Source organism: Tarenaya hassleriana, unplaced genomic scaffold (genome assembly GCF_000463585.1).
Source record: "Tarenaya hassleriana unplaced genomic scaffold, ASM46358v1 Cleome2, whole genome shotgun sequence".
Lineage (NCBI taxonomy): Eukaryota > Viridiplantae > Streptophyta > Magnoliopsida > Brassicales > Cleomaceae > Tarenaya > Tarenaya hassleriana.
Genome location: NW_010965372.1, coordinates 5,877,754 through 5,903,345, shown reverse-complemented (window position 1 = coordinate 5,903,345; position 25,592 = coordinate 5,877,754). Strand labels below are relative to the sequence as shown.

The following is a 25,592-nucleotide window of genomic DNA, read 5'->3' as shown; positions in this document are numbered from 1 at the left end:
TATGCATATGAATATGTATGTATATATATATATATATTTATACATATATACATACATATTCACATATATATATACATATTCAATATATATATATATATGGATATATATGTATATATATGAATATGTATATATATATGTGAAGATGTATGTATATATGTATATATATTATTTGTGTATATATGTATATGTAATTTTTTATTTTATTTTTAAAAAATAAATTTTAAAATTCTGGAATTTTTTAAAAGTTTTTTAAAAAATTGTGTATATATGTACAAGTGTGTATATATGTAAATGTATAAGTGTGTCTATATATATATATGTATATAATTATGTATGTAGATGTATATTTGTATATATGTATATGTATATAATTGTGTATAGATATAAAAGTGTATATATATGTATATGTAATTTTCTATTTTATTTTTAAAAAATAAAATTTGAAATTCTGTATTTTTATTTTATTTTATTAGTTTTTAAAAAAATTCTAGAAATTTTTTATTTTTATTTTATTTTTTATTTATTTTCTGATGTGGCCGGATGATGTGGCGAAATGTGCTGATTTGGTGAAATTTGTATGACGTGGCATGCCATGTCAGCATTAAAATTGACAGAGCATAACGTCGTTTACGGATATGGAGGAAATTGTAACACATTTTAAGATTTTGTGTGGGAATTTGGAAATATTTGAAATCCGGTGTAGTTTTTTGTCAAATTAAAAATTGGTATAGGAAATTAGAACTTTTTCGAAAATTTGTGGGGGAATATGGGATTATCCCTTTTTAATTTTATTTTTAGAAAACAATACTGTTGTGTTGTAATCCGGCCCAATTTTGAAAATAATATATGTACCGAAAGAGAATTACAGACACGATGTTTTGTTTTGGATGTTAAACCTCGTTTCACTGTTGTATATGTTTTTTTTTTACTTATACTTTGATTTAAATCTAGATTGTACACACTTAAATTTGCCCAGACAATGATGTAAAGATAGATATTTGATGTTGGCAGTAATATTTTTCTGCATGTCATAATATCGAAATGTATGCATGTGTTGGAGAAAATTTTGGACCGACCTTTCCGTTCATTGATTAGGCCTCATTTTCATGGCCTTTCAATTTGATCGCCAATTGGTCCGATCTCATGGCCATGCAGTGCCCACAAAACCCACTTGTCAGAATATTGCCCATACATTTTTGCTGTGCAGGCCCCTAAGATTTCAATAGGAATTATATATACAACAATTGCAATGTGGTGATGATGTGATTGTGGTAATAATTCGAGTCATTCCTTATTTGAACCCTAAGTTTCTAAATTTTCTATTATCATATGTTTGTGTCATGAAAATATATATTTACGTTATGCGTCAACTATTATTTGGTATATCTAGACATTCATTGTTGTAGAAAAAAACGGTTTATATCGTTTATGTATAATTTATTATGAATAGATAAAATTCCATTAAAAATATACTAAAATACGTAAAATCTTTTTAACAAAAATCAAAATCTCTATATGGACCTACCATATATAAAAAATTTGAGTATCTCCTATTGGTCGATATCACATTAAAATGTTGAAAAGAATTAAAAGATATAAAAGCCACCGTAGATTTATCCATTATATATCAATATTGTGCATTAGTGGATTAAAGAATTGGAAGGCATACAAAATAAATTAGAGCAAAAATCACCATACAAAAAAAGTGTACTTTTGTTACGAGAACCCAAATCTTGAAAAGTAAAAAAGAAAAGGTAGTAAAAAAATAAAATAAAAAAATATATCTTAATGTGATATCAAATGCCTAGCTAGAAAGGAAAAAAAAAGTAAGAAAATATCCATCTGTAGTATTGGTAGATAGAAAAAAATATAATTAATGTTGAACCATAGTTTTACCATATCCTCATGTGTTTCCGTGCCATGTCCTCATATGTTTGTATATATAGCAGCCTTGCTTCTCAAGAATCGATCCACAATAAATTATACCCTAAAGTCCTTTCTTCTCTTGTGAGTTCCCTCCTCCTTCTTCTTCCCAGTCTACCATGGATTCTGCCTATCTTCGCCAAGTCTCAGTTTATCCACAGCCTGTCACCAACCATGGAGTCCTCGCTTCGATCCAAGAAAACCCACCTCCCAAATCCGCTGAGAAAACAAAAAAAGTGGCCGAGGAGGGCGAAATCGGTGTTTTCAACGCCGAAAAATACTTCAGCATGAAGTTAGACGTAGACGCCGTCTCGGCGCAGAGCGACGCCCTTTCAGGAAGAGACGAGCAAGAAAATCCGCCATGGATGAGATCCAGGAGCAGGCCTGCGACTCCGAGCGTGAGATCTGAATCAAGTTACAACAGCCAAACCCTTCTGTTGAGATCAAGCTCCATGATCACGAACAAGCCTCACGCTAAGCAGCGGAAAACGAATGAGACGAGCATTTCTTTCGGCGGGTTTAGATGCAACGGCCCTTGCTCCGGTGGCAAATCTGTTAATACAGACCGGAAAATCACTGCCCACACGAGAAAATCTCATCATGGTTCTGTAACTTGCGACGCAAGAAAGCGTATCGATCTGGCAAGACTCCGTTTCGAAGCCCAGAAAGCGAATGGCCATGGCCAGAAACCCGAAGATTTCTTCCCTGTGACCGTAAAGAAGGCCGATATCGCGATGAATCTTGAGAGAAAACTCTCGATGCTCACATGGGACGCGATCCCTAATGCGCCAAACTATCTTGCAGCCTCCAAGAACAATACCAGCTCTTCAATCAGCAGCAAAACGCAGGAAGACACGGCAAGTGATACAAGTTCTGATCTTTTTGAGATCGATAATATAACCAACAGTGCTTACGAGCCGAGCGAGGCGAGCGTGGTTTGGAGCGTCGTCACGGGAAGTGTGGCCGATCAATCGATTATTTCGGATTTCGAAGTAAAGATGTTGCCGGAAACCAGACGGAAAAGTTCAGCTCCGGCGACAAAAGCCAAGATTCCGGCGGATAAGAGCCGTTCCGGTGGGATATTGTCAGGTTGTAAGAGCCAGAAAGCTGTTTCAGTGGTGGAAACTGCTTACAGGAATGAGAAGCAAGCAAAGGTTCATCGGATTAGGATCCAAGATTTGGATTTCCTGTAAAAAAAAAAAATGTATGTCCTTAAAATTTACAATATGATGGCTTTATAATTTCATGTGTTTTACCCTTTTGTTTTCCTTGCGCCATTGTCCTTTTATTTTTACTTTTGTTTACACTAGTAGCTCTTTTAATCTTGTTACTTATTTTGTGTGTGTAATGAATGTATCAGTATTTTATCGGATAGTCGAATTAAATAATGTTTTTTTTTTCCCAAAATGTGAAAACTTTTTACTTGGTAAAACACACAATATATAAAAACTTGTAGAAACGGCTATGAAATAGTCTTGCAGAATAATTAGTGGGGATTTTCATGGGTTTTATTTGATTTAGAAGCCAATTGTATTTCGAAACATTTCAGATTAAAGAATACGTGATTTCTACAACGTAGAGAATGTACAAATTTATATTATTGTTGCTAAAACAAATTATTACACATACAAGAATAATTGCATTCAGTGTTTTTAATGATATAGTATCAGAAATTACAGTAACACAAAATATTAATTTATTTTTATTTTCATAACGAAGTAATGTCGCGCATATTATAACTAATCACCCTCATAAATATATATATGAAAAAATGGTCTAAAATCATCAATTCATGCAAGGCTAACCATGCGTAGGTTTCCCTGGATTTTCTATCAAATCAAAATTCAGCATAAAAATCAAGGTAATTTCTTTTTATGGGTAACATAGTGTTTTGTGCCAGGACCTAGACTAATCGTACAGTTGAAAATAAGTCACGTAATTGAAATTACACTCTTTTCTCCAATTTGAAACTCGAACTCGGAACGGAATATACGCTTTATATTGGGATGTTAAATGGGCTGCTGACTCGCGAGCCGGTCCTGAACCAGACCGTTTAGTGTCGAGTTGGGTCAAACATTTTTTAGCCCGTTACAAACGGTATGGTCTAGTCTGAGCCAGAAAAAGGCGAACTCGTGACGAGCCGGGCTTATTTGAGCCGGGCCAGCCCATGAGCCGCATACTTTCTTAGTTTTTATCTAATCCTAATTTTTATTCATGATTTTAGATATTATTCGTAATGATTTTATCTTTTCTTGGTAATGGTTTATATGAGTTTTTAGTATTTTTATGGGTTAAGATACTCTTTTGGTAATGTTTTATAAAATTTTTCTGGATCAACGGATTATTTTAGCACAATTTATTACTTTGTTTTGTATTTTTTTAGCCCGCGAGCCGGCTCGTTTAGCTCAAGAGTTTTAGTGAGCCGGTTCGGGCCGCTTAATTTCAGTCCATTTACAAACGGTTCGGTTTAGTCCGAGTCAATAAAATGGTGAGCTCGTGATGAGTCGGCCTGGTCCGAGCCGGGCTAGCCCGTTTAACATCCCTAACGTTACATATTAATTTCATTGAACTATCCAAATCGAGTAAATCAATGTAATCTTTACTTCTAAATCAACCATCTAACGATCGCATTATATTTGCATGGACAATATATTTTGTATTCGGTATTCTAATTTTGCCATGAATGTCATTTTGAAAAACAAAACAATTAATCATATCTCATAATGTTTTTTTTTCTTCACAAATATCTTTCATAATGTTTCTCTGAAAAATAAACCTTATATATTTTTTACGACCGGAATAAAGAAATAGAACGCTGACATTGCAAATTCTGAATATTATATTAATTACCTTTAAATAAAAAATAAGATTTTTTGTGTTATATCACTAATTAATATAAATACATATGTACAGTCACGTGCAGATTCAATCCCTAATCCAATTTCTTACTTACAACACACAAGGTCCAACCAATGTACCATTAAAGCATGGGCTTAGCTATACCAATGGTTGTATTGTCATATCTTATCCATATATTAATATACATATATATATATATATATATATCTTATAATTAATAATTGGCATTTAACATTGGAGTATTTTTAGCCACGCAAAAATTAGTTTATGTGAATACTACATTCAAAGGGAATGTTTTGAAAGGGGACCAAACGAGTTATTTAATTTCGTTATCATATTAATGTGGAAGAGAATATGGGCACCGAAAACAAAAGTTGTCATGGACCGATCGGAAACTTTAATTCGAATATCCTCTTCCGGCTGCCCAAAAACATTATCCTTGGGAAAAAAAATTAGAAATGATATTTTTGTTTGATACAATATATTGTTACGATCGCTTATATTAGTTTACTATGCTCTACAGAAATATCTTAATTATAATATAAGGTGATAATTTATTATTCGAGATATATCGTTTTGTAACCTGTGATGTACGGATATGGCTTCCATTTTTTCCATTATTGTATGTTAATCGTCGACATTATCTTGAAAAATGTTTGTATTAATTATTGATAATAATCGTTTCTTCAACCGTTATATATATCCAACAAATAAAATTTTAATATATGAACAATTTGAGAATTTTGCTTATTGGGTGGTACCAGCTGAGGAATGTTTTCAACATATATTGAATGTTTTGTGACCTATATGTCACGCGGAGCATTTAAAACGAAAAGGAGATATACCCAATAATAGTAACAACAACGTTTTTATATATATTAAATTGGAAATATTGTAATATGGCAAAATCTAAAATAATATTATTTGGAAAAAGATATTGTAGTTAAATAAAAATAATAAATAAAATTTAATATCTAAACTACTGTTATTATATATTTAATTTTTTATAATATATATTATCAAAAACGCATATTTATTCATTTTTAATATTCTATATAATATAAATTTTGAATAATTATTTATCACTTCCAGAAAAATTATCTAATAATCAATTATTTCGAAGTTTAATTTTTAAGTCATAAAATAATTTTAAATTATTTAATATTATATTTCCAATAAACGGATATCTTTAATTTTTTTTAATCAATTAATCAATTCAAAATAAAATCAAATTTATTTCATGTTTTGATTGTTCTATTCAAATGGAAAGATTTTTAAATACAAATACTATACATACAAAAAAAAAATCTGTATTTTTAACTATAATAAAATTAAGTTTTTAAGTTTGTGATGGACACCCTCCGAGACGACTTCAATAATTCGATTTTATATACGGACACTTTCAATGGTACGATTTTATAACATCGGACACCAGAATATCTAATATAATATTACAACTTTTTAGCATAAATTGCTGGTATTTTTCATTGATTTTAAACAATAATCTTTACACTCTATTTTTTTTTTAAAAAATTTAGTGTACTTTTATTGAGAAATTTATATGCAAGATGAATTAGAGAACCCAAGAGTATCCAATCAGCAGTCCCGTTATTAGAAAATGGGCCTTAAAGTTCTTTAAATAAGCCCATTTTAAGCCCATTGGGTTTGAGACCCGAATCTTCGAAGAAATCTGAATATCCCATGACAAACGAACATTTAATAATTTGTTGTTTTTTTCTCATGGGCTCTCAATTTATGCTATTTTTTTTATTAAAATAAATTTAACTGGGGATAATCAGAACTAAAAATTATAAAAGAAATATACCCGTAAAAAAGTCAAAACTAAAAAATCATATGTTTGGCCCACAATCTTAATATATTTTTATATTTTTTTTATTAATGATCAATTCGTCGCTTTATACGTCACAATTGAATTGTAAGTTACAATATTTATTTCGGGAGACATCGATATTACTGATACAAATCATAAATACTAAAATTAGAATAATTGTAAACCCTGGTAATATAAGAAAAAAGGTATATAGTCAGAATCTGCAAACTACGCGTGGTTGGTTTTCAAGATGACGAAAGTAACCTCAGTTGCCTAAGTGGTAATATCTGATTGGTCCACATAAACCCCCAAAACCCTAACTCCTCTGGCCCCTCACCAACATATACATCACACCGTTAGGGTTTTAGCCAATTCTCTTCAGTTGGAACGGAAGGGGAGAGAGACGAGCCGAAATCCTCTGTCGCTAGGGTTATATTTAGGAATTAGGGTTCGTCAAGGGTGGTGGAGTGAAGCGAAAATGGTCGCGGACAAGAACAAGAAGGCAAAAACAGAGGAGAAGCCCCAAGAGGATAACGCTGAGCAAATCGACGGAGAGCTTGTTCTCTCCATTGAAAAGCTTCAGGAGATTCAAGATGAGCTCGAGAAGGTGAAACCCATTTTCTTATTTGGACTTATCGCTTTTCGAAATTTGGGGATTTCTCGTTGCTAGTGAACTTCCTGTGCCCTGTATTTGCCTGGTTAATGAGCAATTGAAATTGTTGGTCTTATGATTTTTGTTCCTGAATTTGTCATTTTGTTTGAAATTCGAATTGGGTTTGAATTAGTGCTGACACAATTTCCCTTTAATGTTGTTTTGTTGCTTGATTTGGACGAATAATGATGCTGTGTTGATAATTATGCCTAAATTTGTTATCTTTATTTGTAAACTTGTGAATTTTACATAAAAGATTTATTTTTCTACGTGTTAGATCGAGTTTTTGTAGCTATTGAGAGGCAATTTAAGTTGATTTTAAAAAAAAAATCCGAAACTTTATATGACCTGCGTTTGGGGTTGGGTGTAATATCACGGTGAATCTGAATGGTAGAAAAGTACGATTAGATACGAAATAGTTGGGATTTTAGATATGCTGATCCATGATCAATAGCTGAATGGATACTCTGTTTTCTTCATTTCTAACTGGCTTGTACTGCTACATGTTTCAACCCCTGTGGCAGGCCCCCGAGATTTGCTTCTACTTGTTTCTGTAGAGAAATTAGTTGAAAAGATCATAATTTCAAGAATTTATAGATTGTCAAGACCATATCGTACTCTAAGAAGAATGCTTAAGGGTCTATAGATTTCTCCCGTTTCAGGGGAACAAACAAGATTGTACCATTTGCAATTTGTTTTCATCGTAGAAGGAATTTAGATAAGTGGACCGTTTTTCATGGTTAGAGTGGTTTACGGTGTTCGTTTGCTTATACCATAAACCTGAAACAGACGTTTAAGCTCGATTGTACGACGGAATTGAATTTTACTCTTTGTATCTGCAATTTCTTCCATTTTCAGATAAATGAAAAGGCTAGTGATGAGGTCTTGGAAGTGGAGCAGAAATATAACGAGATACGCAAACCTGTTTATGACCAACGCAATGAAATTATCAAATCGATCCCGGACTTCTGGCTAACTGCTGTAAGTTCTCCTTGAGTCCTCTCTATGTATTTTCAGTTGTTGTTTAGAACATCATCTGCTAATTGGCTGTTTCCACTCTTTGCAGTTCCTGAGTCACCCTGCTTTAGGCGAACTATTGACAGAAGAGGACCAAAAGGTTATTTTTTTAATTGTCTCAGTGTGCCTTAGAAAATCCTTGTATTTCTTTTTTCACACAGCATAAAATGTATCCAAATTTTCATTTCATTCTCCTATTTTTTGGACTGTCATCTTGCTTCACGTCTTAGATTCTTCATTCAATTTTCTTATCCTACAGATATTTAAGCATTTAAGCTCTTTGGAGGTAGAGGATGCCAAAGATGTCAAATCTGGATACTCTATAACTTTTGTAAGAACCTCTATCTAGCCTCATTGCTTATTGTGTCATTAACATTAATTTCCAATGCCATTGATCCAAGAAGACCGGTCTAGGTTTAGTTTATCTGTGTGCTAACTAACCCATCATTGTTAATTTGCTTGGGCGTTTCAGCATTTTAATTCCAACCCCTATTTTGAGAACGCCAAACTTACGAAGACGTTTACCTTCCTTGAAGAAGGAGCGACGAAAATCACAGTGACACCAATCAATTGGAAGGAAGGCAAGGTAAAACATATTCTTTATTACATAATGCAGGCGCCTTCCTACTTAATTTGTCTTAAGTCTTAACTTGTTATTATTATTCTAAACAATATTCCTCATTTCTGAAGGGCTTACCGAATGGAGTTAATCATGAGAAGAAAGGGAACAAACGTGCCTTAGCCGAGGAGAGGTATTTTATTGTCTACCCGTCAAGCGATTTTGTGCTGAGGGCAGAATGTATATTATGAAACTGTAACTTTCTTGTTAGGAATTTCATATCTTTCTACTCATTCAGACTACTTTCTGTTTAGCTTCTTTACCTGGTTTACTGATGCTTCACCCAAGGAGGATGCCGATGATGAGATTCATGATGAGGTATGCGTTTGGCTGTCTTATCGTAATTTTTTCTCTATGTCCAGTCTGTTCAGTTTGAATTTTGATATATCTTCTTTTTTCAGGTTGCAGACATCATCAAGGAAGATTTGTGGCCCAATCCCCTCACCTACTTCAATAATGTAAATAATTTTGCTAAATTTCTGTCCTCTTCATTTCCATTTTTAGGTGAGGAAAGTTGCCTGAAGAATTTACTAATGATGACGTTATGATGCAGGAAGAGGATTTTGATGGAGATGAGGATGGTGATGAAGAGGTACGTTTCATCAATATGTCAACTAACATGCTCTCTCTCTCTCTGTCTCTTTTTGGTTGAAATGCTTTAGCACTTCTGATGTATTGCGTCGAATTTATTCACGGGCTTTTCTCATTTTCCGATGCGCATGATAACACAATGATTATAAGTACATTGGTTTATTCGATAGTTGGTTCTATCTTGAGAGGGTACCATGACCTGACCTTCTCATGTGTCAGGTTTCTTGTTGTGTTCCATTTTTTAAAGTCCTCAATTTCATAACTTTTTCTTGTACCGTATCCAGGGAAAGGAAGATGACTCGGATGATGATGATGACGAAGAAGATGAGGATGGTGATGAATGATGGGAGACCCATATTATCACAATGCGCTTTCATGCTTCGATAACAGATGTGTAAAGTTGATGTTATGAAGGATTAATTTACCGATGCTATCGCGACGAAGCATCTCTATCTTTCCGAATACTTAGTATCTACCGAAATTAGCTACAGCTTCTTGTATGAACCATTTAGCCATGTTAGCCAATCCTTCCATGGCTTCGGCTTTGACATAATTACACCATTTCCTAAAAAGGGTTTGTCTTTTTTGCTGCGTTTTGATCTAAGCATTGATCTCTCTCGCCTCTTGTTGTTTCCCTGTTTCAGTATTAAATTCTTGTGGCAGCAGCCTTGGTGAAGCCACAGATTGCAGAGGAGTCTTCATGTAAGAAACTAATCCTGGATTTTCGGTCATGTCGATGTGATCTCCAGGAATTGATTTCCACGAGAAGCGATGCAACAGATGGCCGAGCATCAATGCCATCATGTTGATGCTGAGTTGTGCAGCTGGGCAGGCTCTTCGTCCCGAACCAAATGGAAGAACCCTAAAGTCTTGGCCTTTCACATCGACATCCTCCCCGAGAAACCGCTCTGGTTTAAACTCGTTGGGGTTTTTCCAGTTTGCGGGGTCACGGCCCACCGCCCAGACGTTGACGTAAATGGTGGTTCCCTTGGGAAGATCATAACCTCCGATCCGGACCGAAGCACTGGCCTTGTGAGGAAGCATCAATGGCGTTGGTGGGTGTAGCCTTAGAGCTTCTTTCACTATACCCTGAAGGTAAGGCAAGTTCATGATGTCTGCTTCAGACATAAGCCTGTAGTGACCAACCACTCTGTCCAGCTCCTGTTGTGCCATTTGTTGTGCCATCGGGTGTCTGATCAGCTCGGCCATGGCCCATTCAACCGTGATCGCAACCGTGTCAGCCCCGGCTGTTAACATGTTCCAGATCAGCCCGACCACCGTCTCTTCGCTCAGCTCACGGTTCCCTTGCAAGGCGAGTAGTTTCTGAGCAAAACCCTTTTGCTGATTTCCCTTATCTTCCTCCACTACAGCTCCATGGAACCAAGCTCTTCTCCGAGCCAGGTGCTTCGATAACGCTTTATCGATGTTAATCAACTTCGGAACCCATCTGAGCCACCAAACGTAATCGAACAACGGTATCACCGAGCTCAGTTTTGTCTGGTTTTCCACGATAAACTTGAACTCTTGTCCTTTCTCGGGATCCATCCTTTTCCTGAGGACTAACCTCGAAACGTTGTTCAAAGCAACATTTCCGAGATACTTCCTCAGCACGAGTTTCTTACCGTCAGACGAATTCAAGGCCTCGAAAATGGATTCAGCCATTGCTTCTGCCTCGGCTTCTCTTACTGATCTGAAGGATTCAATGCTCCTGGGGGAGAAGAGTTCAACTGTACATAGTTTCCTCACCTTGACGTAGTGAGGACCGTAATCGGCCCAGATAAGATCGCTGCCGTTATGAGACATTTTTGCAGCGGCTAGGCCACGTGGTCGGTGGGCCAAGACGTAGTCCTCGTCTTTCAGAACTTGTTTGGCCAAGCCCGAGCTCGAGACCACCACGTTGAGCTGCGAACCGAACCATACGGATATGATGGGGCCGTAGGTTTGGGACCACTCGGAGAAGCTACGCGTCCAGAGGGGCTTCATTTGGTGGAGGTTCCCGACGAACCACTGCGGTGGTGGGCCCGGAGGGAGGTTGAGCGGCTGTTGCCAGGGATTCCATCTCCGGTGGCGCGTGATGATCACGACGGCGGTGATGGTGATTGATGAAATAAGCAGCAGGAGCATAAGCATCATTTGTGTGTGACCATTCAAAAGAGAAGAATTGGTAAATTAAAAAATAAAACTCTCTCAAAGTTGTGAAATATTTTTATTTTATTTTCTTTAGGTGTGTGGTTGAATTCTTATAGAATTCCAAGCATCGAAAGAGGGAATCGCAACAATGTGATTCATCAACGTCACCATTTGGTTCCTGTAAACATGCCCCCACACTCTTTGCATTTCTTAATTGGATAAATAAAAATAAAATAAAATCTTCCAATTTTTTCAAAGTAAAAAAATTAATACTTATTTTTTTCTACATACCAAACGCAATGGATATTGTTTATAACATTGTATTTGGTATCTTCCGTTTGGTACAAAAATTGGTTTCTCTATTTTTTCAACGTATATTTAACATTTTTTTGTTTAATCAGAAACAATATTAAAATGATGTTTTATATCATACCAACATTTATAGTTAAATAGTTCATAATGTTGTACACGGCATCACTAAAGTAGGCACATGCTTAGGTCTAGATTAGTCTAAATCAATAATATTTTGAAATAAACACCTTTTTCAATTACATAAAAAAAATGTATATTATTTTTGGATTTTTCCTATTAAATGACCGGAGCTTTTATATATTCGAATTTTTATCCACGTTACGGTTCCAATTTAGTAAAGTGCTGAGTCAAAAAAAAAGCTATGGCTTAAAATAATATTGTTTATATTATTATATATGGAGTATTTATCCCAATAAATTATAATAAAATTCTATTTAATATTAAGATTTTGAAGATTTAATCTGGTAATATAGTTAAAATATCTTTGTCAACTTTTTTTTCGATTTGAGACATATCCATTCTTCAGTAAATATTTCTTGGATCTTCTGTTATATATTTTTATATATATGATTTCCCAGATATTAATGTTTATTGATATAATAAGGAGGATTTATTATGAGTTATTAAATTATCCAAAGAACTATTGTTTGAATTAATGCACAAAGAATCGGTGTATATTGAGATAGTTTTTGAAATTTAATTGTTGCATAACATCATCATTATAATTAATTTTATCTTTCAAGTGTCCAATTAATGATTCATGAATAACAAAAAAAAAATGACAGTGGCACACAAATTATTGAACATTGAAAAGCAACTTTGGTCCATAGCTAAGGGTCAGTTTTTTTTATAAAAAAAAAAATTGATATCTCGGATTTGAATATGTGAACAATTTACATGCGAAAAAACCAATTTTTATTTGTGAAATTGTGTATTTGAACATCTGAACAATATGAACATTGAGCACTTATAGTAACTCACAACGTTTTAATCTAAAAATGGAAAAAAGAGAGCAACTTAACAAGTTTGATAATTTAATGAAGTACTTAGTGAAATGCCCAACTCTCAGATCTGAGATCCGATTGCTAACCCGACAAAGAAAAATATCCGAAAGAAAATGGTTTGAAGATTTAATGCAAATCTAACCTGAATAATCCGACAGTTCCAAGGAGAGTGTTCTTGGCGACAAAGCAAAAGGGCCTCACTGAATGAGATTTTGTTCTTTCGTGAGAGTACAGTGAGAATCATGCGATTGCGAAGGAGAAGAAGCCATGGCGATGACGTCGACGATTAGGGCAAGGAATTGGAGGGTCGCTGCTTTACTCTGGACTCTCTGTTTCGCTCTCTTTTACTCTCTCTTCCAAATGGGTCTTCGAAATTCTTCATCTTCATCATCTTCTTCAGGTAAATTTGTTTTCTTTTTTTGAATCAGCACGTTCTTTTCTTTTTTTGGGTTTCCCATTCTCGGCGGAGCATTGATATTTCCGTTTCTGCTCTGTTAATTAGTAATTATTAAATCTTATCGTTTGACCCTAGTTTTCGTCGATCTGGGTTTCGCGTGAGGAAGATCAAATCTGTTGACTCGCTGACCCAAGATTCATGGGCATGAGTATTTTTTTATGGATTTCTTAATCAAGTTGTATTATTTATATTATATACGCTTGGTTGAATCAAAAGTCATTTGTAGTCTCGGAGATGTGTTTCTGTCTGAATTTTTATTGGATCTTGAGTTGAAGTGTTAATTTCGAAAGCGTTTTAGGAACTAAGTAACGAGAAGAATTCTAATAGGATAACGTGGTTCAGGTGACAATCTCCGCGATTGGGGGAAGTTTTCTATTGTTGAGATCAAGTGTTGGATTGAGTGTCTGGATATATTAATTTGTTTATCCTACGCTTGAAGAACACTCAACATGTCTTTCTTTTGTGATCGAAGGAAGCCTTCAGACATGTTTAGTTCATAAGATTATGTTTCTGGGATCATAGTATTGCAGGATGTTTCATGGTTGAAATGTAAAACATTATCGTTCCTATTATATGATTAGGGCGGGGAATTTCCATCTGGGTTCATTCAAAACCCGGGTTGGATAGGTTGGCAAGTGGTCAGTGCCACTTACCTTGCATCTAGGAACACTGGCTTACACATCGCTCGTATTTCTAGGATCTGTTCTTGAGTAATTAGGCCAATCAGCAGAACTTGGAATCCTACTTTTCTCCTGTTTAGATTTTGCGGTATGGTTGGTATGTTTTGGTTTTCTTCCGTGCTTTCAGAGTGTCAAGTGTGTTACTCGTCAATCATTTCATTCCATTTTCCCCTAATGTACTTTTGGAGCATATGCTTGATTGGAAGGTTACTGATTCTTGTGTTAGGCATGCATATACTGATAGTAATCTGTGAAATTTTTTATCTTTCAGAAGCTTTTGACGCATATGTGGAGCGAAGTATGAGGTTGTATGATAAAATGGAGCAGGACATAGAGGAGAAAGGACCAGTTTTCCTTAAACTGGGTGAAACAACCCAGTCATTGTCACTCTCAGATCTCTTCACATTGAAAGATGGAAAGATATCACCTGTTCTGAGGGTAAAAATGAAATATTTTACTATTATGAAAGTTGCTTCACAGCTAATAGGATGTAATAAACCATGAGCAATCTTGCTTGAGAAAGGTTCTTTCGATGCTTAATGCCCGTGCTACTGGATATGGATTGAGCTTTCACTAATACCAGTTTGCTCTTGTATAGGTTGCAAACCCACCTGTCCGGGCTAATGTATTGTATCTTAACACAAAGTACTCTGTGCCAATCTCGTGAGTGTGTATTTCATATCTCTTTCTCAGTGCAATCTCGCAAAGCTGATTGTTTGTCTGGTTCTTACTACTGTACAGTTCCTTCAACTCCCTAAAGATATTCTTTCATGTCTTTTCATTGCAGGGATGCTGTAAAGAGTGTGTTCAGTCCGTACTTTGACAATAGTAAGGATGCCATATATTTCCTCTGAACAATTTCTGAAAATCGTATAAGATTATTAGCTGCAGATATATGATTTTGATAATTGATATGTACGTGTGTATGTATGTGCATGCATATATGTGATTTTCATGTATATGTGCATGTTCATGTTTATATATTATCTTCTTATTCTTGTTGCTTTAGCAATCTGGTTTCAGGACTCTAAGCTATACCACTTCAGCATGTTTCATGCATCACATCACATCGCGTCTGTTTCAGCTTCTGAAGACGAGGTTGTAGTGCTCACCAGAACCTTGTTGATGTTCTTAGCTTGACGAGGTTGAAAATTTGGATATGTTCCTTGCGCGAAAAATCGCAGCCTGACTGACTAATGTTCTTACAATGCGATCAGGTTGAAGCTGAAGCAGCTGCTGTCAAAGCAGTTGCTAATGGGATGTGTCCTTTGGAGGTTGTCTTGGATAGAGTTATTTTAACTTCTACCGGTGTTCTTCTCGGCTGCTGGAAGGTAGCTAATGTGAGTTTTCACTATCCATTTCTCTGTTCCTCCCAATGTCCGAGTTTTTTTTTATTAGGTCACACGGTTTTTAATCTAAATTATGTAAATGTTGCTATGGTGAATGTGGGTTAAATCTCTATCTTTTTTACCTCTTATGCTACACGGGAATTCCTTTCCCATGGCAGAGCTAAGATTCTTGCCTCTCGGGGCAGTTACTTTTGCACATCTCCTATGGTCTCTATATCCATGCTTGGTACGTATGTTTTATTTAAATATTGACTATTTGGTATTACTGATCTCGGATGAGTAGACAGATGTGTGATGTTGCATATAATTTCGACAACTCGATGTGTCTTGACAGGCAACTAATGAACACATGCTTCACTAGTTATCTTATTCTTATGTATGTGTGGAAGATTTGAGTCAAAGCAAGTAGCCAAGAAACATTGTGGTTTATGTTTGGACTGAATCCTTGAGCCCCAATGTTATTTTAGCCGTTTTGTCTTTGTATAGGCTGTTTCTGGTGATGACCCGATAACAATCCGGTCCAAATTGAGGTCTGCGCTTCCACGTGCACCGGAGAAGCAGCTCGTAAGTAGTAAAAAATTAGTCGTCTCTTTTAAGATAAGATCTTGAGTTGTATTCCTCGTGAACATGACGATGCTCTGGTTTTTTTTTCTTGCCTTGAGGTATCTTTTCTTTGACCGCCCTCTCATCTCAGCTGTGTTTGTTGTAGTATGATGCAGCCATTCTCCATACATCATTGGCAAGATTGCTCGGCCCTCCTAAATCTCCAAACCCGGCAAGTCCTTGTCCTGTCTCTCGTTGTTCTCGGAGTTTCTGTTCACCTAATCTCTTTCAAAAGTGCCCGTATCATTGTTTTCCGTTTCTTGTGCAGACAGAAACCTCAGAACATATGCAGCTTCTCCGTGAACTGGTCACCAGACTAAACACCCAAATCCGGGGATTTAAGGTATGTCCCAGAACTCACCAAAGAATGCCGGATTTTGAAGAACATGGCGTTTCTTGATCATTCCGATATTGAAGGGCATTTGCCAAAAATCGAATCTTTAAGCTTTTGGGGGTGTGTGTGTGTATATATATATATACAGGCAGTGGTATCAGAGCTGTGGAACGTGGAAGAGCACGACGTTCTGGCACTGGCGTTGGGCGGGAGGATGAAGGTCAGATCTTTCCCTCTCGGCTGCCAAGAGAGCTAAAGTCTTTCTGCTTCAGCGATCATCGCCACCACCCTCAAGTACATCCAATCTTGATTTCCCTTTGCTATTTATGTGACCTTCCTTTCTTTTTTTTGTCGTGATTGTGATAAATACTAGTTACGTGCATGGAGGTTCCAAAGGAGAATGGCGTCGTGGCATAATAAGACAGACGGAGTTAAGGACAAGACTAAAGTGTAATGCGCTTTATCATGATTACGAACAATTGCCACACTTTTTTATATATATAAAAAAAATGATCAACTCACTAGTAAGAAATACGGTATTAATCAGATTTAATTTTTTTTAAAACATGATTTGGCGGATCTAAAACACGACTTTCCACGTCACTTTGTTAGGTATCCAGCCACTGGAGACAACATCACGTGAAAGATTCCTCTGTGGAATCGAAACTTTTATTTCGAATTTTGAAAGCTTGTGACAAATGTTGACGAGATAAATTTAATTAAGAGAATATAATTTAAATAAAACAATAGGCGATTAAAAATGACAATTGGATGATAGTATCCATAATTAATTGTTTGATATGGCCAGCCGTAGCGCATTACCTACTTGTTCTATATTTTTGACGCTTAATTGACCTTTCTGGCATCATCAATGGAGTCTGATCACCTTCCTCTGTGCCCCAACGCTCGGTTTGAGATCAACTCCGAAAAAGATGGATATCGCCCAGTGGTGACGGCGAATGGCTGTACTGGCGAGAGAATGGAGACGAGCTTCGAGTCTTTTGGCTCTTCTCATACCGTACGCCCTCTCCTACGCTGCAACAGCAAAATCCGCAACTGGGTGGAGTTAGGGTGCGGCTGTTGTGGTCGTGTCGGCAACGACTACACCTATTACTTCTGCCATGAATGCGACGAGAGCTTCCACAGAGAATGCGTGGAGTCTCCACCTGAGATGAACCACCCTTACCATCCCAGACACCAACTCCGTCTCTTCTTCTTTTCCGAATCACCCCGAATCTCATGCCATTGTTGCAGATTACTGCCCCCGGGTTTCATCTATCTCTGCTCGATTTGCGACTTCACCATGGATGCGATCTGTGCGAAGAAACGACCACTCCTCGCCATAGACCACCCGAAAATTCACGAGCACACGCTCTCCCTCTTCCCCAGGCAAGTTTCCTTTACCTGTAATGCATGTGCCCTCGTCAACGACGATGGCTGGCCTGTATACGTCTGCCTCCGATGCGATTTCATGATCCACAGAGACTGTATCTATCTGCCACGTGTCATCAAGATGTCCCGCCACCCCCACCGCCTCGCCTACTCGCATGCTCTTCCTTCCGGGGAGCCATCATCCTGTGGAGTTTGTCGCCGAGAGGTTAACATTGAGTTTGGAGGGTACACCTGCACAAAGGGCTGCTCTAACTTTGTTGCTCATTCGAAATGTGCGACGAGGAGAGATGTGTGGGACGGGAAAGAACTCGAGGGAGTACCCGAAGACGCAGATGCAATGAAAGACGTCGACCCTTTTGAGCAGATAGGGGAAGGGATAATATGCCATTTCAGCCATAGACACCATCATCTGAGAATCAACGAGGAGAGTCGTGTTTACGACGACAGCAGGTTCTGCCGGGCGTGCACCCTTCCTGTCCATTACGATGGCGGATTCTACAGCTGCATGCAATGTGATTTCACTCTCCATGAAAGATGTGCGAATCTTCCACGCAAGCTTCATCATCCGCTACATCCACATCCCTTTACCCTGCAAATCGACAACATCGGTGACTGGTTCGGCACAGGCTGTTTCATGTGTAATATCTGTCAGAGAAGTTGTTCTGGGTTCATGTACCAGTGTCCTGACGAGGATTGTGATTTCAAACTCGACGTAAGGTGCGCCTCCATCTCTGAACCATTTTCATTCGACGGCCATCTGCATCCCCTCTTCCTAACTTCGAGCCCAGGAACCACAAGTTCATGCCAGGTTTGCCGTTCAGAAGAAAGAAAGGTGCTGAATTGCATCGAATGCGACTTCACTCTGTGCATCAAGTGCGCTACTCTACCGTATAGGATAAAATACAAGCACGACGGCCATTTGCTCGCACTCGGTTATGGCGACGAGGCAAGTGGCATATACTGGTGCGAGGTTTGCGAAGAAGAAGTGAACCCGGAAGGTAAGCTATACACTTGTGATGAGTGCTGCCTCACTCTTCACGTCGACTGCGTGTTCGGGGTGGACAGTTATATAACGCCCGGCCAGACCATAGTTTACAAGTCTTTGGAGGTCGAGACTCTTCCCAACAACCGTGTTTGCCGACCGACTTGCAAGGTTTGCTGCCGTCGTTGCCAACACCGCATCGTTTTCAAAGCTTTACCGTCTCGATATGTATTCTGCTCTTTGGATTGTTTCTTGGATTTTAATAGAATTTGACCGCATGAAAGCTTTCATCTTTGAAGTCACGCCTCCATCATGTGCTGGGCGATTTGTTTATGTTTAATCTTGTTTAAAATTAGTAATATTTTTTTTTATATTATTGAATTATCCGTCACATTAATTTGTGTTTAAATGTTGAATTATAACTTTATATTTGTACGTCTTCGTATTTGACTAGGTAAGGCGGGCTAACCTCATAAATCGACAACAATTATTTTTTTTTTATATAGTAAAACAACGTGACTTAGATTAAATACTATTTTTTTTTAAATAATAGCAGCCACCAAACGAAATACCAAAACATAAAATTAGGATTTTGTAATTTATTATTGATGAAAAATAAAATAGAATAAAGGGAGTTAGAAAGAAGGATGGGTATTTTGTTTTAATTATTATGTTTTGTTTTCTAGAGTGGCCAGCTGAGTGAGTCACGTGTTAAGATGCGCAATGTACGGCTTAATTTCAGGTTTAAATTTTATAATATGCGGACCATTCATCTGTTTTATTTAGGAATAGGATTATTAATTAATTCCGGCTTGCACGATACCGATTTAATTACGTTAATTTACATAATTAACGATTAAATTTGTATTGCCAGATATATATTAATTTAATTACAGAATTAACGATTTTGTAATTTGTATATATATATATATATAATTCTAAAAAATAGACAGTGCTGTGGAAAATAATAAGTCAAATTTTGCAGAACCGTCATGAACATGAAACATAACTTGCAGCTACATAAAAATACAGAACATTGATTTGATTTTTTTTTTTTACATGTAGAATATACAATAATATTTGTATATGAAATAATGAAAGACAATGGAACAGAAGAAATTAGTGTGTCAGAGGAAAAATATATAATTTAAAACATAACCACGCCTTTTCTTTTTTAATTTGTGGGTCCATCACAATCAGTACACAGCAAACACTTGCACAAGATTACAATATCTGACAGCCTGTGGGTAACATTTTTATAACAAAAATAATAAATAAATATGGAAAGATATTACGAGATCTGAGAGTGTATCGCCCATGGAGTTTGAGCAGCTTCCTCTGTGCCCTGATGCCCGATTCAAGATCTATTTCCGACAATACGAAGACGAAGACGAAGATGGTTGTGTCATGGTCGGCAGCCGTCGTTGCTACGAAGTCGAAAATAGCTTCGAATCCGGTGGTTCCTCTCATACGGTACGTCCTCTCCTCCGTTGCTGGAACAAAAACGATGTCACGGATGCATATTGTCGGAATTGTGAAAGAAGAGGATCAGACGAAGAAGATGATATCTATTACTTTTGTAATAATGGCAACGTAATCTACCACAAAGAATGCGTGGAGTCTCGACATGAGATCAGACAACACCCTTATCATCCGAAACATCCGCTTCAGCTCCTCTGGACTTTCGATGATGCCCCCATCCCATGCTATTTCTGCAGGCGGAACGTCGGCCGGTCGTTTTACCGTTGTTCCACCTGCGATTTCTCCATGGATCCGGTCTGTGCGAATAAGCCGGCGCTCCTTTCCGTCGACCGCCGGAAAAGCCACGAGCATCCGGTCGCCCTCTTCTTGCCCAGACGCGTTTCTTTTACTTGCAATGCGTGCGGTCTCGGCAACGATGGATGCTCTGTGTATCTCTGTCTCAGATGCGATTTCATGATCCATATAGATTGCGTTTATCTACCATTCGTCATCAAGATATAACACCGTCTCTCTCGCACTTACGATCTTCCTTCCGGAGATTTGTCTTGCGGAGTTTGTCATCTGGTGGTTAACAACGATTACGGGGGTTATTCTTGCACAAAGGGGTGCTCCAGTTACGTCGCTCACGCGAAATGTGCCACGGGAAAACACGTGTGGGACGGGAAAGAACTCGAGGGAGTACCCGAAGACGCTGACATATTAAGGGATGTTGAGCCGTACGAGGTAATAGGGGATGAGATAATACGCCATTTCAGCCATAGACATCATCATCTGAGACTCAACGAAGAAAGTAGTATTTACGATGAAAGCAAATTCTGCCAGGCGTGCGTTCTTCCCATCCATCATGATGGTAGATTCTACAGTTGTACACTGTGTGATTTCATTCTCCATGAAAGATGCGCTAATCTTCCTCGCAGATTGCAACATCATCTGCATCGCCATCCGCTCACTCTGCAGTCCTACAATATTGGTTATGAACACTTTGGCAGGGCAGGGGTTTTCAAGTGTGACGCTTGTGCCCGATATTGCAATGGCTTCATGTACACATGCCCAGAAGAGGGATGCGATGGTTTCGGTCATATGTACGTTGCGCCGCCTCGATTTCCGAACCGTTTAGGTTTGAAGCCCATCCGCATCCCCTCTACCTCAGTGACCCAGCTGCCGAACATGGTCCATGCATGGTTTGCGGATTGAATGGAATAGATACGTTAAAATGTTTTGAGAAACACTGCTTCGGTTCAAGAGTCTGTTTATGCTTTCAATGTGCTACTCTACCGTACAAGATCAAATACAAGCACGATGACCATCTGCTCACTCTTCGTCACGGCGAAGAAGAGGAGGCAAATGGCGTATACTGGTGCGAGGTTTGCGAAGGAGAGGTGAACCCCGAAGGGAAATTCTATACGTGAGATGACTGCTGCCTCACTCTTCACGTCGAATACGTGTTCGGGAGAGATCCCTATTTCAAGCCCGGCCATACCGTGTCGTTTCAGGAACACGAGAGCGAGATTCTTCCCAATGGTCATGTTTCTCGTCCGGTCTGCATCTCTTGTGGCCGTCGCTGCCAGTACCGGGTAGTTCTCAGATTTGTACCATCCGATCAAGATGTATTTTGTTCATACATTTGTTTCGTGAAGTTTCTTTATCCTCCCCGCTTAACATACATAATGGAAGATGAAATTTAGTGACTGACTGTATCACTTCTATTAAACCCTTGTCTTCTTGAGGATTCAAGAACCAAAAACGGCGCCGTCTCACTAAAAGTAGTATTACATAACGTCAAATTAAAAAAAAAAGGTGAAAATAATGAAATAAAACCATGATCATGAATGATCTATGAGAAGAGATGGCACGCTCGTAAAAAGTATTATCCATGATCATGAATTCAAATTTTTATATAATAACACGACGTGACTAGATTAAATAATACTATTTTTTAATAAAATATTGGCGGTCACAAGGAAATACAAAAAATATAAAATTAGAATTTTGTAGTTATTATCGATGAAAATAAAATAGAATAAAGGGTGATGGCTATTTTGTTTTCATTATTTTATTGTTTTCTCGAGCTGGACAGGTAAGTGAGTCATGTGTTAAGATCCGCTAGAACTAAATAATATGCGGACCAGTCATCTATTTTTATTTAGGTATAGAATTTTTAATTAATTCGGGTTGCAATGATTACGATAATTTACAGCATAAATAATTATGATAATACTAAATATATATTAATTCAATATTAGAGAATTAAACCCTCAAATAACATATAATTCTAAAAAAAATAGAAAGTGATGTAGAAAATAAAAACCAGATTTTGCAAAACCATCACGAAATATAACTTGCAACTGTACAAAAATATAGAACACTAATTTGAATTTCTGTACATGTAGAATACCATTTGTATTTTAAAATAAAGAAAGACAATGGTGCATGGAAATTAGTGTGAGAGAGAAAAATATATTATATAAAGGATAATTTTGCAATTCTAAAAGATAGTTTGAAAAAAAAATCATTTTTATCACTTTTTTTGCCCTGCAAATAACCTAAAATTTCGTTCCTGGAAAGAGTCTTAATTTTTTATTTTATATAAAACAAAATCTAATTTAAAGGCTAATAATTTCGCTGTCCGGAAAAAAAATTATAAGTATATTTTTAAAATTAAATTTTTGTGGTCAAACTTAGCAATTAAATCACCCACCAACTGGGCTGGAATATTCTGCTTAAATTATTTCGAAGAAACATGGATGGAGCCGAGAGATTAAAATAAAATAAAATAAAATAGGAAGCTGTAGGTTGCAGACCAACATTATTGTAAAGACTAGCAAAAAAGAAGAAGAAGAAATGGATTCCATGACGAGATCTGAGAGGGCTTCATCCACAGAGTTTGAGGAGCTTCCTCTGTGCCCTTACGCCCGGTTCACGATCAACTCCGAAAAGGATGGATCGCGCGAGGTGAAGTGGCCGGGTGGGTATCGTTGCTACATGGTGGACACGGGCTTCGAGTCAGGCGGCTCCCGTCACTTCGTACGCCCTCTCCACCGGTGCCATAACAAGAACGCTCCCGCCGGGGAGGATTCATACTGTCATCAATGCGGACGAGATGGAGAAGATGAAGACGATCTCTATTGTTTTTGTGATGAATGCAACAGAATCTTCCACAGAGAATGCGCGGAATCTGCAACTGAGATCAAACACCCTTACCATCCCAAACATCGGCTTCAACTACTCTGGAACTCCGGTCGACCCCACAAGCTGTGCTATTGTTGTAGACGAGAAATGGGTACGTCGTTCTACCATTGTTTCGCGTGTGATTTCAGCGTGGACACGATTTGTGCTAAAAGGCCGGCGCCCCTTGTTATAGACCACCCAAAATGTCATGAACATCCACTCGCCCTCTTCTTCCCTAGGCAGGTTTCTTTTAGCTGTAACGCATGCGCTCTAGGCAACGACGGCTGCTCTGTTTATTTGTGCCTCCAATGCGATTTCATCATCCACAGAGATTGCATTTCTCTACCGCGAGTCATCAAAATATCCCGTCACCCCCACCGCCTCTCTCACACTTACGATCTTCCTCCTGGAGCATTGTCCTGCGGAGTTTGTCATCTAAAGATGAAGAAGGACTGTGGAGGGTATTCTTGCACAAGGGACTGCTCCACTTATGTTGCTCATGCGAAATGCGCCACGAGAAGAGATGTGTGGGATGGGCAAGAACTCGAGGGAGTACCGGAAGACGCTGATGTGTTAAGAGATGTCGAGCCGTACGAGGTAATAGGGGATGGGATAATATGCCATTTCGGCCATAGACACCATCATCTTAGACTCCACGAAGAAAGTAGAATTTACGATGAAAGCAAGTTCTGTCAGGCGTGCACGCTTCCTATCCATCGTGACGGTAGATTCTACAGTTGCGTGCAATGTGATTGCATTCTCCATGAAAGATGTGCTAATCTTCCCCGTAGATTACAACATCCGCTACATCCCCATCCGCTAACCCTACATGCGGACCGAACAGAGCTTTTCCAATGTGAGACATGTGTTCGATTATGCTGTGGCTTCATGTACGCCTGTCCTGAACAGGGGTGCGATGGTTTCAGTCTAGATACGCGTTGCGCCGCCTCGATTTCCGAGCCATTTAGGTTCGAAGGCCATCCACATTCTCTCTACCTTAGCGACGTTGGGAAATCTCCATGCATGGTCTGCCGAAGAAGGATATCAGGCCTTGTTTACGGAGGACGAACAATAGGCATGCTGAGATGTTTTGAGAAAGGCTGCCTAAGTAAGTGCGTCAGCTTGTGCTTCCAGTGTGCCACGCTACCGTACAGGATAAAATACGAGCACGATGACCATTTGCTCGCCCTTCGTTGCGCCGAGAAAGAAGAGGCGAGTGGCTTATACTGGTGCGAGGTTTGCGAAGGAAAGGTAAACCCAGAAGTTAGGTTCTACACTTGTGATGAATGCTGCCTCACTCTTCACGTTACCTGCGTGTTCGGGAGAGATCCATATATGAAGCCTGGCCAAACTGTATCGGTTCACGATCGTAAGATTGACATTCTTCCCAATTATAATCGCAGCATTTCTCGTCCGATCTGTAACACTTGCGGCCATCGCTGCCAATACCGCCTTGTTTTCAATGTTCATCAGTCTCAAGGTATATTTTGTTCTTTCCGCTGTCTCCCGTAACTAAAATATTTCGCTTTGATCAAAGGTGAGATGATTCAACTCGTAAACGGCGAGACAAAGTTCATTCCCAATCCAGGTTCGAGTTTTTATTTGTGGAGAGACATTTACATGGGTTTTTCCGATTCTCGGATACGTAATTGGATCAGAAATCCGGTGAACTTCCGGAATACAAAAAAAAAAAAAATCGGTTTGAAGGCCTCGCCAAACTAGTATATATTTGTGTTCTCTATATGTATTTACCCTTCTCTTGTTTTTATGTCTAATAAGCTTGTTGTCCAAAAAGGCATGGTTGTGTTTCATAAGGTCCATTAATCGAGTTTTCATTTGATGTTTTATTAGTGAAATTTATAAAAGGTTTCCTCCCTTGTTTTCAGATTCATAATATATGGAATACATCTAAAATCTCTGAAACTCGTAATATATACAACACATTTGGAATCTCATATATCATTTTTAGTTGGAAAAAATGGTAGACAAAATAGATCCCACACGTTTTAATAGGACTGACCGTTTCGGTTCGGTTCCAGAAACCGAAGCGAACCGAACTTTATAAAATTTCTGAAAAACCGATTTTTTTTTAAGAAAATCTATTTTTTTTAACAAAAGCCCAAACCGAACCGTACCAAAACCAAAACTAAACCGAACCGAATAATATACGGTACTAATTTGATACAAATTTTAGAATACTGAATAAA

General features: G+C 37.9%; 6 protein-coding genes and 1 pseudogene across 9 annotated transcripts; 6 read left to right on the top strand and 1 right to left on the bottom strand.

The window, feature by feature from the left end:
• Positions 1-1,963: 1,963 nt before the first annotated feature.
• On the top strand, positions 1,964-3,191 carry LOC104812550 (protein PHYTOCHROME KINASE SUBSTRATE 3). Its single transcript, XM_010539766.2, has one exon. It carries the CDS (start codon positions 2,043-2,045, stop codon positions 3,114-3,116), a length of 1,074 nt encoding a protein of 357 aa, XP_010538068.1. The 5' UTR covers positions 1,964-2,042; the 3' UTR covers positions 3,117-3,191.
• Positions 3,192-6,946: 3,755 nt separating this feature from the next.
• On the top strand, positions 6,947-10,084 carry LOC104812548 (NAP1-related protein 2-like). Its single transcript, XM_010539763.2, has 10 exons — positions 6,947-7,220; positions 8,124-8,246; positions 8,332-8,382; positions 8,542-8,613; positions 8,755-8,868; positions 8,973-9,034; positions 9,156-9,219; positions 9,303-9,359; positions 9,455-9,493; positions 9,777-10,084. Exons 1-10 carry the CDS (start codon positions 7,092-7,094, stop codon positions 9,834-9,836), a joined length of 771 nt encoding a protein of 256 aa, XP_010538065.1. The 5' UTR covers positions 6,947-7,091; the 3' UTR covers positions 9,837-10,084.
• Positions 9,884-11,708, bottom strand: LOC104812549 (cytochrome P450 98A9). The gene has a single exon (XM_010539765.2). The coding sequence runs from the start codon at positions 11,623-11,625 to the stop codon at positions 10,093-10,095; it is 1,533 nt and encodes a 510-aa protein (XP_010538067.1). The 5' UTR covers positions 11,626-11,708; the 3' UTR covers positions 9,884-10,092.
• Positions 11,709-12,949: 1,241 nt separating this feature from the next.
• On the top strand, positions 12,950-16,928 carry LOC104812546. 4 transcript variants are annotated; one of them, XM_010539759.2, is made up of 11 exons: positions 12,950-13,338; positions 14,347-14,513; positions 14,674-14,738; positions 14,863-14,903; positions 15,085-15,173; positions 15,293-15,415; positions 15,911-15,988; positions 16,134-16,199; positions 16,296-16,370; positions 16,510-16,581; positions 16,735-16,882. In XM_010539759.2, exons 1-11 carry the CDS (start codon positions 13,206-13,208, stop codon positions 16,813-16,815), a joined length of 990 nt encoding a protein of 329 aa, XP_010538061.1. In that variant the 5' UTR covers positions 12,950-13,205; the 3' UTR covers positions 16,816-16,882. The 4 variants fall into 4 exon arrangements, with proteins under 4 accessions (XP_010538061.1, XP_010538064.1, XP_010538062.1 ...); XM_010539762.2 differs by having other exon boundaries at positions 12,957-13,338; positions 16,510-16,655; positions 16,758-16,928; XM_010539760.2 differs by having other exon boundaries at positions 12,958-13,338; positions 16,510-16,655; positions 16,749-16,837.
• Positions 16,929-17,007: 79 nt separating this feature from the next.
• LOC104812545 lies at positions 17,008-19,054 on the top strand. Its single transcript, XM_010539758.1, has one exon. It carries the CDS (start codon positions 17,233-17,235, stop codon positions 19,006-19,008), a length of 1,776 nt encoding a protein of 591 aa, XP_010538060.1. The 5' UTR covers positions 17,008-17,232; the 3' UTR covers positions 19,009-19,054.
• A 934-nt stretch (positions 19,055-19,988) lies between these two features.
• LOC104812544 lies at positions 19,989-21,907 on the top strand (annotated as a pseudogene).
• A 1,096-nt stretch (positions 21,908-23,003) lies between these two features.
• On the top strand, positions 23,004-25,251 carry LOC104812543. The gene has a single exon (XM_010539756.1). The coding sequence runs from the start codon at positions 23,059-23,061 to the stop codon at positions 24,895-24,897; it is 1,839 nt and encodes a 612-aa protein (XP_010538058.1). The 5' UTR covers positions 23,004-23,058; the 3' UTR covers positions 24,898-25,251.
• Positions 25,252-25,592: the final 341 nt, after the last annotated feature.